This window comes from Eleutherodactylus coqui, chromosome 1, assembly GCF_035609145.1.
Source record: "Eleutherodactylus coqui strain aEleCoq1 chromosome 1, aEleCoq1.hap1, whole genome shotgun sequence".
Taxonomy (NCBI): Eukaryota; Metazoa; Chordata; class Amphibia; order Anura; family Eleutherodactylidae; genus Eleutherodactylus; species Eleutherodactylus coqui.
Window position 1 is genome coordinate 431,632,328 of NC_089837.1, and position 14,276 is coordinate 431,646,603.

The window sequence follows — 14,276 nt, forward strand, 5'->3', positions numbered from 1 at the left end:
AATTAAAGACAAGCCAGTCTCTGATCCTTTACATCATGGAGGCTTAACGAGTTAGAAATAGACAGCACCTTAGTGTTATATACCTCCAGTGCCAACATGTTCTGTGCTGCACAGATTTACTGCGGCGAGCTATGCATGCCACATAGGATTCTGCCCTTCCACCATATTCGTGGTGGCAGCAGGTGATTTGCTGACCCCTGCCTACTTGTATTTGCTCCATTTGCTGTCGGTTTGGGCCACCTACAGCATGGGGCCACTTTGATTTCCCAATCCACCCGCCAACCAATTACTTCCGATGCAGAATTTGAGCCGTTCCTGTGAGCCCAACTGCTAGCTGACAGCTTCCTCAGCCTGCAGGATTCCTGGACGAGGCTTCGGCTGAGCAGCGTCACATCTAGCCGGCTCCTTCCGCCCTCATACAGGAGCGCACGATCCACCTCCATATGAGCGGCTCTCCAGGCCACCACTGACAGGCTACGAATACCCGAGGAGGCCGTTCTACAGTCTCCGCCCATAAATAAAGCAATCCCCGCCCCCTTAATGATCATTCTCTCTTCACGTGCTCTTCACAGTAATTCCCAGCTCTCGGGTCCAATCGGAAGCCTTCTTTTCAGTATGTAGGCGGAGCGAGGCAGAACTAAGACGGAGCTTTGACTTGTAATATGGTGGGTGTGGCGCAGGCAGTGCTGGGTGGGACTAGAAAGATAGTGGGCGGGGACACGTCGCATGAGCTCTCCCCTTCATAGGAAGCTCCTTCATTTGTGAGAGGGTATCCTTGCTGCCGGGCCTGAGCCGGGATCGCACACGGGAGGTGAGTGCCGGAGGAGGGAGCGGGAAGAGCCAGTCCCGGGGGTCCTTGTACGGGCCGGCTGTTAGCAGGGTCATGTTCTGTTCTATCAGCGGCCGGGATTAGGCGCTCCTGTGTCACGTGGTGAGGATTTTGGTGGTCCTGGTGTCAGCAGATGACCTTCCTCCCCAGGTAGATCACCTGTGAGTGCTCAGGTTACCAAGTAATAAGTTGAGTGCGCAGCAGGGATTTGGTAGACCCTCTAGATGTGTCCTGGTGCCCCCATACAGGACCCCCATGATCTCTGTACTATTGTGGTCCAATCAGCAGTCTCAGCTCCTCCGATGCTGTGCGACCTCACGTCATGCCTTCTCTGCCACTTGCGTCTTGCCTGATTAGAGGCTGCCAGGCGTGCTGACTGCGCCAGCATTGCCATGTGATGGGACTGTTGCTAAAATTGGCTCCTCTTTAAGTCAGACTTCACACCGTGCGATTTTGATGCTGAAGTGTTGCAAAACTTTGCCGCAGACATTCCGTAGCATTTCCTCCCGTGTGAACATACCCTTAAAGGGTTTTCAGGCTAAAACTGATGCCATCAAGTTTATCGCTGGGGATCGCCCAGCCCAATGTTGGTACAGCGACGCCAGACCTCATAGGGGCGAGAGCAGAAGTGTCAGAGCCGGCTTCACTCCCGCTGATATCATGGAAGTGTAGTAGGGGCTGCAGCTATGATGGATTTCAATGGGAGTGAAGCTGGCTATGAAACTTCTTCTCTTGACCCCCTATTATGATATCTGGCCCCGCTGTGCTGGCGGTGGAGCGGGTGATCAGCTGATGGGGATTGATCATCAATAGTCTTTTTCCAGAAATCCCCTTAAAGGGGTTGTCCCGCGAAACAAAGTGGGGTTATACACTTCTGTATGGCCATATTAATGCACTTTGTAATGTACATCGTGCATTAATTATGAGCCATACAGAAGTTATTCACTTACCTGTTCCCTTGCTAGCGTCCTCGTCTCCATGGTGCCGTCTAATTTTCAGCGTCTAATCGCCTGATTAGACGCGCTTGCGCAGTCCGGTCTTCTTCCTTTCTGAATGGGGTCGCTCGTGCCGGAGAGCTGCTCCTCGTAGCTCCGCCCCGTCACGTGTGCCGATTCCAACCAATCAGGAGGCTGGAATCGGCAATGGACCGCACGGTGCACCGCATGGTGCACTGTGGGTGAAGATCCCGGCGGCCATCTTACTTGGGTAAGTAAGAAGTCGCCGGAGCGCGGGGATTCGGGTAAGTACTGGCCGTTTTTTTAATTTTATTCCTGCATCGGGTTTGTCTTGCGCCGAACGGGGGGGCTATTGAAAAAAAAAAAACCCCGTTTCGGCGCGGGACAACCCCTTTAAGGGCTGTTTCACATGGGTGGGATGTTTCCACGGATTTTAGTGTGGAATTTGGAAATATTTGCCCGTTAGCAGTAATTAGCCAAACTGCATGTTAGAAAAAAGGCCATTGAAATTTCCTTCTAACTAGCATTATATTGCTAGGTGCCCTTCGTCGGGTATGAGCAGGCGCAGTGTCTTGCTTCTTCCCTATAGTGGCACCTGACATGTTAGATCAGGGCTACAGACCTGTACATGTGCCATCCTGGCAGCGCAGAGACTATGCCGTAGATGCCCCCAGTGATTGCCCATGCGCCATAGGTTCTTCCATGAAGCTCAGCACAGACGTCGCAGACCTGCGTGCCCTGTTGTATAGTAACTTTACTTGTCAGGGCTGCCAACTCTTCAGGGATTCCTGGACAATCTTTTAAAGGGGCACTTTATTCCAGTGTCTGTAAAAAAATATTAGCTGCGTCTGTGAATTGTTTTCCAGCAGGTGGTACTTTAGCAGGTTACAGCCCACATACTCATTGTCAGAAACAATCCCTCCCCTAAGAGTTGTGGGAATGGAATGACACTTTCTATGTGTGATTGTAATGCTGATATAAGTAAGGGATTGCAATATCAGAACAAAAGGATCATTTATTGTAGAAAACAAACGCCTTGAAGGGAGGCTCCAGTATCCTGTTGTACCGCCTCTAGCTTGGATACAAGATGTAATACTGGCATGGAGACTCTAGTACCCTGCTGTACCGCCTCTAGCTTGGATACAAGATGTAATACTGGCATGGAGGCTCTAGTACCCTGCTGTACCGCCTCTAGCTTGGATACAAGATGTGATACTGGTAGGCATGGAGGCTCTAGTACCCTGTTGTCCCGCCTCTCGCTTAGATGTGATATAGAAGGTATGGAGGCATACAGGTTCTGTATGGTATCCTGCGGCATATCTGTTCACATTTGCTATAACTGAGACTCTAGGTTGTGCAGACTTGTAGGCTGTGGAAGTTGGTGTCCCAGATGGTCCCATACACGTTCTATTGGTGATAAATCTTACAACTAGGCAGGCCACGGAAGTGTGGCAATGTTATGGGGACATTCCTGTGACCCTTTGTGTGTAGCCGAGTATTATCCTGCAGGAAAATGCCTCTTGGAAGCCACCATGAGAAGTAACACATGTGGCTGCAGGATGTCCTGAGCATATCGCTGAGCTGTCATTGTCCCTCGTACCACTACTAGCGGTGACTGACTGTCGTATGCGATGGCTCACCAGACCATCACGCCAGCACTGATGGCAGGATTGAGGCGCACCCCTCTAGGTCTCTAGACATGAACACGGCCGTCGTCGGCGCCCAAACTAGACCTGGATTAGTTGCTGAAGGCAACGCAGTTCCACTCAGTAGCAGTCCAGTTTCATTGTTCATGGCGCCACTGCAAACAGAGGCTACAGTAGGTGGGTGTCCACGGCAGTACATGTATTGGGCGCCATGAGGCCAAATGCCTGGAAATGGTTCAGACAGACACAGGGGTGTAATGATGGCACCAACTGTCTCTAAATGGTATACAGTGAAACAGTTGGAACTGCTCATGCTTCTTAGACAATCGATCCATTTTCTCTACTGGTGGTCTGTCAAGGGTGTCCTGTGTGTGTCCTCATGTATAGTCTGGTCAGATCAGCCCAGGTGGGGGGGCAATTCATTGATGTGACCATCCAGCTTCTTGCGTTCCAATAATGCGCCTCCGCTCAAACTTTTAACTAGGCAAAAACTCTTTGCTTGTGTCGTAGAGGCGTCTAGCAGTCAGCAAGCTTTACACAAGCAGATGAAGGGGTCACTACACACAAGGAGCCTCTGAGTCTTTTTATAGGCCAAGGGAACCACTTTAAGGGCCTCAGACCGTTCATCTAAACACCACAACTCGCATCATTTGTAGATCTGTCTGAGATGTCATTTTGCTGCATACTCAGCCTGCCCTTACAACTCCTAGATGACTTCTTTATTTTGTTAAATCACTTTTTATTCAGATTTTTACACCTAAGTTTACAGTCAAGAATTTTGCATTTTTATTGACTTTCTACAAGGTTACAAAACAATATGATTTCTAAACATTTCTAATTTAATTGTATTGATTGTTTTTACTGCAACAGTATTTCAGGCATATAAATTGATGTACAAATAGCACTGCTTAACACGTTTAAACTTCAATTTCTCCTCTGCCCATTGAGGATACCGTAGAACTAAGTTAAACTAGATAGCCTGAAATCTTAGTTTGTCTACATGTACTCCAGGCATTGCATAGAGGAAGATTTAATTAGATTTTTTAACAGTGTAAATCCTGGTAACGAGGTCATATTAGTATCTCATTTATAGACCTGTATTACTTGTTTTTATCATTCAGTACGATTCTCCGTTGTGTCCTACAGAAAAACGGGCTGCCTGTGATTTTTGATACGCTGTCCAGGCAAACACAAACATTTCGTCTGGCAACCCGTTTATTGTAAAAGGAAGTATTGTCCAATCACTATGAATGCTATATTCAGACTCTGCCTCCCAGGGTGTGGCTTAGAAATGTAATTTCCCCTAGGAAAGAGGGTGGTGGTGCAGAGTCCTGGACTCTGGCTTTCTTAAAGGGGTTGTCTCGCGGCAGCAAGTGGGGTTACACACTTCTGTATGGCCATATTAATGCACTTTGTAATATACATCGTGCATTAAATATGAGCCATACAGAAGTTATTCACTTACCTGCTCCGTTGCTAGCGTCCCCGTCGCCATGGATGCGTCTAAATTCACTGTCTTCTGGCGTTTTTAGACGCGCTTGCGCAGTCCGGTCTTCTGCCTGGTGAATGGGGCCGCTCGTGCCGGAGAGCTGGTCCCGCGTCGTCATCGTAGCTCCGCCCCATCACGTGTGCCGATTCCAGCAAATCAGGAGGCTGGAATCGGCAATGGACCGCACAGAGCCCACGGTGCACCATGGGAGAAGACCCGCGGTGCAACATGGGTGAAGATCCCGGCGGCCATCTTGGAGAAGGAAGAAAGAAGTCGTCGCAGAGCGGGGATTCGGGTAGGTAATATATATATTTTTTTTTTTTTAACCCATCCCTTGGGTTTGTCTCGCGCCAAACGGGGGGCCTATTGAAAAAAAAAAAAAAAAAACCGTTTCGGCGCGAGACAACCCCTTTAAGCTAAAGATATAAGGGAGCCGTGGTGGTTCAGATCTTAAAAAGACATGCAGATACAGCAGCCTATCAGCAGCACTCCCTGATGCGCAGGCAGGATTCCATCAAGGACGTGGCACCTGTGACCAGATTACAAACCTGTGAGGGATCATGGAAAAAGCTTGACCATGACAAGCAATGGCGGCCCTACAAAAGTTGGGCATATCTGCACATTTAGTCAAGCTGATAAAATCCGTTTGTATCAAGAAGCCACTGTGAGAACACAGTATGGGGACACAGATTGGTTTGGGTTCGGCATAGGTGCTGCGTCCTCCCACCCTTCTTGTTCAACTTGTATATAGAAGTGATCATGCGGAAAATGGACCTAGAGAATTTGGAAACCGGGGTGAAAATAGGTGGAAGAAACATCAACAATCTTCGTTATGCGGACGACACAACTCTGCTTGCAGAAACAGAAGCTGGTCTGAAGCCGCTGATATGAAAGAGCAGAACTGGAAGTGGAAAAAAATGGGCCTCTACCTGAATTAAAAGAAGAATAAAATTATGACTGCAAAAAAAGGTCAAAATCGACAATGGGGTCATAGAATGCATGAGGACTTCATCTTCCTTGGCTCGGAAATTGACCAGGCTGAACAATCTATGCCAGAGTTAAAATGTAGGATGGCATTGGGGCGAAGCGCAGTACTAAACATGGACAAAATCTGGAAAAGTAGGGATATGGGTCTAGCAACTAAACACAGGATAATGCAAACCATTATTTTCCCCATAGCCATGTATGGATGTGAAAAAAGCTGATAAGAGGATTGATGCGTTGGAGCTGTGGTGCTGGCGAAAGCTGCTGCGTATACCCTGGATGGCGAGAGTAACAAACAGACGTCCTGAATAGTATAAGACCGATATATCACTGGAGGACAAGATGGCCTGGCTCAGGCTCACGGATTTTGGCCATTTAGCAGAGTCGCTAGAAAACCTATAATGCTTGGACAGATCAGTGGCAAAAGAAGACCCGCTGCCAATGGACACGATGGCTGATACTGTCGGAGCTGATACTGGCATGAATATCACACAACTGAAAGAAGCAGTGCAAAACCGAAAAACATGGAGGCAGGGAGCTTTTGGGATCGCTGAGGGCCATGAACAACTAAATGGCTAACACCTGGTTGGTTACTTAAATCTTTAAATGGACATGCATGCAGACATCCAATTATAACATGGAGTTATTGCTATTTACTGTTGCATAAAAATCAATAGTCCATAATCAATATCAGCTCTTGCATAGCAGTGTTGGTAAAACAGCTGCCCCACAGAAGTAAAGGAGCTTCAGACCCTGGCAGGGCCTGACTACTCTGGCCATGGGGAAGGTTAAGGAAACTGAAACCCAACCAGTCTTCCATCTAGTAAAAGTGCCCCCCCCCCCCCTCTTTTCTTTAACCTGTCATGGGCCGCAACACACATGCTTCACACTCTATACTGACATCCAATTAATGTCTTTTGACTCAGTTTGCTAATGACCTGTATTTTATGCCGTCTCTTATCAGAGGGAAGGAGCAGATAAACTCGGGAGCCAGATGGTCCTCTCTACATATGGGGATCTTCATAGGAGCGTGGGATGCAATGACACAGATGAGCGTCACCACCAGTAGATATGTCAGCTCATTAATAACCTGCTTAATGTGACTGGTCTGTATCAGGACACTGTCCTTTCCGGCATCTAACCCCACCTGTCCATGTTGATACAGTAAATATGCTAAATGAGGTGAGACGGAACATAGAAGTAATCAGCGGAGATACAAATGGGAACATTGTGTTCAAGCTCTTTAATATTCTTTGTGGGCTTCCTAATCTGTAGGAATGGATAAATCTCTGATTTATAGCCAAGATGCAACATTTGGATGGATTGTGTATTTGATGCTGAATGCTTCCTGTTATCAGACGTGTTCGGTATCCCCTGCATATTCTGGTTCTTCACTAGATGTTCCTATCGGGATGTAGAATGAGCAGTGAAGGGCACAGAACGGTCAGCTGTCAGGCGATGGCCTTGGTCGACGACTACACAGACTCTTCCCAGCACTAATGATTTTTAACTATGAAGCTGCAGTCTATGTATGCATTTTGGCTCTATGTAATCTTGTGAGCTGCAACAGTTGCGCTACAAAGGGTCTCAGTGTAGCCCAGGCTGAAGACTACTATACTATATGCTGTATATGTTGACTAGTCCCTCTATCCTAACACTCCTCTGTTAGTTTGTACTGTGGATAAATACTACATTTCTCTGTAAGATGGTAGAAAACCTCTTCATCTTTTAAATGTCCCTATGTCTAGATATTACTGTTAGGCCGGCTTTACATTTGCATCGGAACCTCTGGACGGAGGTTCTATCACAGATCCTGCTCCAAGTGCCAGAAGAAAAAAGGCTGCATGAAGTGCTTTTTATTCTACCCAAAAGCCGGACGGAAAATGGACAGACCCAACTTGCAATCAAGGACGTCTGTCCAGTGCTGTTTGGTTCCGTCTGGAGGCAGAGATGTTCGGCCGCAAGGACACCCCTTACTGGCTTCCTAAATGGAGCTGGAAAGTAGACCCCTGAGCGCAGATATGAAACCACCCTAACATACCTGTGTTGGGGTCTCTGGTGGGGGTCTAATTTCTTTCTAGAACATCCACCTCCTGTGATCTGTCCAGCCTTGATAAGATGAAGCTTATCCTAGCACACTTTTTTTTACTAGTTGTCCTGCACCATGTTGCTCTCCTGCCTGAACAAGAAGTTGCTGCAGATTGGACTGAGCTAATGGTCCTGTTTGTCCTCCGGCACTGGACACACAAGGTGGATGTTCTGATAGGAACACCAAGGGGGTGCTATAACGGGAACTTAATATCTACCATAGACATGAGAACAATTTTTGTTTTCTTCAAATGTAAAATATAACTTCCTAAATTAGAACGAGTAATGAAATGGGTTTTTCCACAATTTAAATATTTCAAGTGTTGTATGACTTTAGAAAAAAAAACAAAACTTTTTTTCTCCTAGAAACAGTATCCGATTGCATCTAGCATTGACCCCCCCCCCCCCCCCCCCCATCCAGCATCTGAGGTTAAACATATAAGCCAGATAGCCATTGGGCTTTGACGCTTGATATAGCCCAACCAGTATTGTATTGAGTCATCTTCCATTTCCAGTTCTGAAAGTTCTCATTGCTTTGCCGCTAGAACAGGTCCTTTCTGGCTCCTGATGTGTACAGTATTATGTCTGTTAATCTGCCACTCAACTTGCAACAAAGGGTATCTTTTAACCCCTTAAGGACGCGGCCCCCATTTTAGTTTCTATGCCCCCCCCCTTCCTTTATAAGATCATAACTCCTTTATTTATACATCGACGTCGCTGTATGAGGGCTTGTTTTTTGCAGGACAAGTTGTAATTTTCAATGGTACTAATTTAATGTCATATAGTGTACTGAAAAACTTTTTAAAAACTCTCCTAACCGTCTTACTCTGATACAATGTATATTACAAGGTCGATTCAGGTAAGGGCAAGTGACTAGCAAGAAGACTTGTGGATTCATTTCAACCCTTTTAAATGCAGTGTGGTCTAGCTGCAAACAAGCTCTTACTGTCTTGAGGTACACTGACAGCTGTCGGCTGACTACTCACTGGAAAAGGCTGATACAAACAATAGACCTTCTGTGTAGAATGGCCACTGACAGGGTGATGAGTAATAAGCCACTAGTCGGTTTGTTTCAGCTTATCAAAAAAGATAGTCACTGGTTGATTAAACCTCATCAGGTGTGAAGTCAGTCATTTGCATTTGAACTACTTGCGAACAAATTTGCATGGAGATCCCTATAGGAACAATATATCTACATACAACTAATAAACACTTTGTTTGTAAATAGTTGCTCTGTGTAAAGATAGTGTTTTTTCAGGCACTTCCGTGCTGATAAGTAGTCTTTGATCACCTGTAGTAATTCTTCCGCTGCTGCAGAGTAGATCCTGGAGAGCAGATTGGGATTTCCATACAATCCTGGGTTCGGTGACCTTGGTGAAGGACAGTGACCTTCCACTGTACCGCTATTTGCTTTTATCAGCTGGTGTAGAACATTAAGTGACATCCAAAGTGGTCATGACCAGAGCTACAGTTAGTCCAAGTGGCCAGGGTTTTCTACTAGGTTTTATGCATACTCGCTCCCTTTTCTTTCTGTTAAGGTTCTGACGTCCTCTATAGACACATCATCAGAAGTGTAAGCCGTTGGGGTCCTCGAAATGCAAAACTTCTCTATTTATGTAGTCTCTAACTTTCAGATTTGTTTTTTCTCATTAATTGCTGTGTTGTAGGCAGTCGTATTTTTTTACTGTTTGATTTCTCATACAGCATGAATTGTACTTGATGGAGAAGGCAGAATTGTGTATTATAGAGTAATTCCCTATTTGCATAGGAATGCAGCAGTCCTGAGGTTGTACAAGTTAAGTAGGTGGTCTGGCGTCCGGTTACCAGCACAGAATGTACCTTGCACATGTTAACTGTTGCAGGTAAATGGCACCAGATTATGTGGCATGTGCACATCTGCTTTTGAGATACCAAAAAACAGATGCCGGTTTGAGTTTTTCAATTGTTCTGTACAGTGTGGGACTGGGGAGCCTAAAGCCCATCAGTAAAACTCCTTCTGGGGGTCCATTGTACAGCTACATGAAAATATTTCCTGATTCCTTGCCAGTGCATTCTTCAATAGAAAGGTGGCTGTTTGCTTGTGGCCCTGTTTCCACTGCAGAGGAATTGGTAGACTCATTCACCCAATATGTGCAAATCCCTACTCCGCCCCTCTTCCTTAAAAAAAGGGGGTGGGGTGGAAGGAACAATTGCTTTTTTTTTTTTTTTTTTTTTTTTTAAACTTCACCCTATTTACAAATGTGTACTTTGAATGTTTATGGTGCCATTTAAATGTACTGTAAAGAAAAAAAAAAAAGAATACCTTTATCCTGCAAAAAACAAGCCATCATATAGCTATGTCAATGGGGGAAAAAGTGGCTCTTTGAATTCATGGACCATAAAAAAAAAAGATGAGAAATCTCTCTGGTCTTGAAAGGTCTGCGGCATTTTTAAAAAAAAAAAATTTTTAACCCGATGTCCCACACATTGGTAACTTTGTGCTCTCTACTGTTGTGTGTCTGGGGCATATGTTAGACTTTGCATATGTGTTGTGTGTGTTTTTCTCTTCCCCTGGGTGGGGTGTTATTGAAAAAACATAATCTACTATTGGGGAGAAGAATACCAGACAAAAGGTCATTATGGCTAATAGACGCACATGGGCACTTTGGACCATTACATCACGAATAGAGATGAGCGAACGTGTTCTTAACGAACACTTACGCACCCGAACACCGGCTTTTCCGAGGACTTCCGTGTTCGCGCGTAAGTATTCGGGGGGCGCCGGGGGGCGGGGAGAGGCGCGGCGGCGCGGGCGGCAGCAGCGGGGAACAGGGGGGAGCCCTCTCTCTCTCCCTCTCCCCCCCACTCCCCGCCGCAACCCCCCGCGCTGCCACGGCGACCCCCGAACTTTTTTCGCCCGAACACGGAATTCCTCGCGAAGTTCGGTGTCCGGGCGAAAAGGGGCGGAGCCGAACACGTTCGCTCATCTCTAATCACGAATGCTTCCCATTGACTATAGAACCTAACTATGCTGAGCAGGGCCAGTATGTGCGGCTCCCATTCTGTCCAGCTGTAGGATTAGTGCTACTGGAGCGTCTTCATGTGATTGTCTATTGAGATGGATATATATATATTTTTTCAACATTGTCTCATTTGGCTCACTATATTTTTGCCAATGCAAACATTTCTTTCTTATTTTTTTTTTTCCAGGCAAAATAGAGACCTCGGAAGTGAAAATGTCTGCTGCTAGCTGGAAGCCATTTATATATGGAGGACTGGCCTCCATCACGGCTGAATGTGGTAAGCTTCTTCAAATATAGTGATTCAAAAAGAATATCAATAAATCAGTTTTTCTCTTTCGCCAGTGTCTCCATCAGCACCACATCAAACATCTGTAGGGTGCATTAAAAACTTGAAGAGTTCTTCTATGTTTTTGAGCCATCCTGGCTGTTGTAAGAATAACTCTGCTTTACTTTTGCACCATTCTTTTTGAATCGCCCTATATTTACCCTCCAACTCTGCCAATGTTAAATATGTCGGATGTATTTGCATCACTGCTGGCTTAAAGTGTTCACATCACTTTGTGAATACATTTGGTGTTTGTGCCATGAAAGCTCCTATGACCTATTCCAAATGTAGCCATAGAGCCCTATGCACCAAACAAAGGCCAAAAGATTGACTTGCTGGCCTACAGTGTGGTGGGGGGTGGTGTACTATGTTTATAAATATTAAAAAGGTCAGTGGCCAGGAATACATTTTAAAGGGATTTCTAGAAACCGGATATTGGTAACCAATGGATCAGCTGTTTAAAGATGCCACAGTGCTCGGGTGAATTCCTTATCCTCTGACGTTGTGTTCATTGGCCACATGGCCTATCATATCTGTGGGGGAACACGACTCCAACTGATCAGCTGTCTTAAGAGGACTGCAGCCTGTTCATTAACATGTGACGTCACATTCATCGTTCTCATGGCCTTTGTGCAGCTCTGTCCCATGCAAGTGTGTTGGATTGAGTTGCACTACCAGGCACTGCCACTATACAATGTACAGCACACTGCCTGGTATACAAGAAAGAGGCAGTAGCACTTGTCTGAGCACTACAGCACCTTGAGACAGCTGATCTATGGGGGTGCTAGGTATTGACTCCACCAATCTAATAATGATTGGCTATTGTAAGGATATTCTTAGTCCTAGCATCAACTTTCTTCTGTAATATTAGCTGAATTTCCTCCTGAGACCAATGGGATGCCAAAACCCCTGTTTTTAAGTCCTGTAAGTTGGAATGTGAGGGGCTCTATGCATCTGACTTGTTTTTCTAGCACACCCCAGAGATGCTTGATGGGATTGAGATTTGGGGAGTTTGGTGGACGTCAACACCCTGAACTTTGTCATATTCCTGAACAATTTTTGCAGTGTGGCATAGGTATTACCTTACTGAAAGGCCACTACCATTATGGAATAGTGTTGCCGTGAAGGACTGTACTTTGACACATGCCACCTACCTAAACATTGTTACATTCCAACATCCATACGAAATTTCCCAGCAGACCGTTGTCCAGAGCATCACACTGCCTCCGTCAGACTATTTTCTTCCCATTGTTCATCCTAGTGCCACCTGTTCCCCAGGCAAGTGACGCAAAAGCACCCTGGTCGTCCACATGATGTAAAAGAAAACGTGAGTCCTCCAAACGGGCCACCTTCTATTTCTTTATGGTCCAGTTCTGATGTTCACCTGCTCATTGTATATGCTTTCAGTTGTGAAGAGTGGTGAGCATGGGCACTCTGACCAGTCTGACTACGAAGCCTCATATACACTATGTTGGCAAAAGTATTTGGGCACAGATAGAAAGTGAAACTCATTTTAATTAATATTTTTCAATACTGTGTTGGGCGGCCTTTGGCCTCAGTGACTGCAGTAACCTCCCTAGGCCGCTCTCCACCAAATTCTGATAGCTGTATGGAGGGATTTGCCCCCATTCCTTGGGGAGAGCTTCAGATAGTAATGTGGGAGATGGTGTGCACAGATATGGTGTTCTAGTTCATCCCAAAGATGCTTGATGAGCTTGAGATTCGGACTTTGGGCTGGCCAATGAAGTTGGCAGACGTTCTGCTCCTCAAATCAAGCCTCACCACTGCATGCTATCTGACATGGTGTTCAGTCATGTTGGTAGACTACTCTCCAAGCACCATCGGAGGCGCCTCTGTGCATACACTGCTGTGGTGTTGGGCTTGTGTGCAGCTGTTCATCCATGGTTAACCCTTCGCATGCAGTTCCCTATGGATGGTTCTAGTGCTAATGGATGTCCCAATAACCTGTGAGACCTCCTGAATAAGTGTTACAGCAGACTACATGCGTGATGCCTTCCTTCACAGCTCATACAAGGCTTTGTTGTCCACGTTTTATCAGTTTATGGGTCTCCCCAAACGTGGCTGCACTGCACACACCAGATGTTTTGCATTTCTGAATAACCTTGCCAACGGCGGACTTTAGAAGGCCCAAAAGTGCTGTGATGGACCTTCTCAAGTCTGGTGGGTGTCCCAATACGTTGGTCAACATAATGTATAGCAAGTTGCAATTCCATTTTGGATTCTGACACTTCTATCATAGCCAGCATTAGCTATTTCAGCAATCTATGCTACAATAGCTCTTCTATATGATCAAACTAGCCTTCACCCCCAACATGCATCAATACCGATGACCTTGCCACTGATTGTCCATTCCTTGAATCCTTTTTGAAAAGTACTAACCACTGTATACTGGGATCACCCCACAAGTCAGTGTCTTGTGTGGTGCAGAGTGTAAGCTCTCGCTCACGACCTGAAGGTTGCAAGTTCAATCCCCGAACAGTTCAGGTAGCCGGCTCAAGATTGACTCAGCCTTCCATCCTTCCGAGGTCAGTAAAATGAGTCCCCAGCTTGGTGGGGGATAATAAATAAAAATTACCTGAAAGCGCTGCGGAATAAGTTGGCGCTATACAAATAGCGCAAGATTAATTGATTTTATTTATTTACAAGACCTGCTCTTCTATTTTGGAGAGACTCTGACAATAGCAAAGCTGTCATGGCTAGACAACTAGGTCAGAGTTGTTCACATCCTTACATTTACTCATTTTTCCTACTTCCAACACAACAAATGGAAGCTCATTTGCCGCCTGATATATCTGACCCCATGTCCACTGCCATATAACGAGATAATGTTATGGCTGATTGGTGTATGTGCAATTAGTAAGCGTCTCGAAAACCAAGATTCAGTATAATTTAAGACTTCGCTCTACCCAAATATCCTATTCTTGTTAATGGAAATT

The 14,276-nt window shown here is 45.8% G+C and overlaps 1 protein-coding gene across 2 annotated transcripts in view; it reads left to right on the forward strand.

The window, feature by feature from the left end:
• Positions 1-753: 753 nt before the first annotated feature.
• Positions 754-14,276, forward strand: part of SLC25A30 (solute carrier family 25 member 30) — a 39,279-nt gene continuing 25,756 nt past the window's right edge. Inside the window, exons 1-2 of one of the 2 annotated variants that reach the window (XM_066581951.1) lie at positions 754-811; positions 11,182-11,271. In XM_066581951.1, the coding sequence (XP_066438048.1) occupies positions 11,208-11,271 (64 nt within the window). In that variant the 5' untranslated portion in view covers positions 754-811; positions 11,182-11,207. Of the gene's footprint in view, positions 812-11,181; positions 11,272-12,586; positions 12,647-14,276 lie in introns of those variants that run through there. The other variant, XM_066581960.1, reaches the window with a different exon arrangement.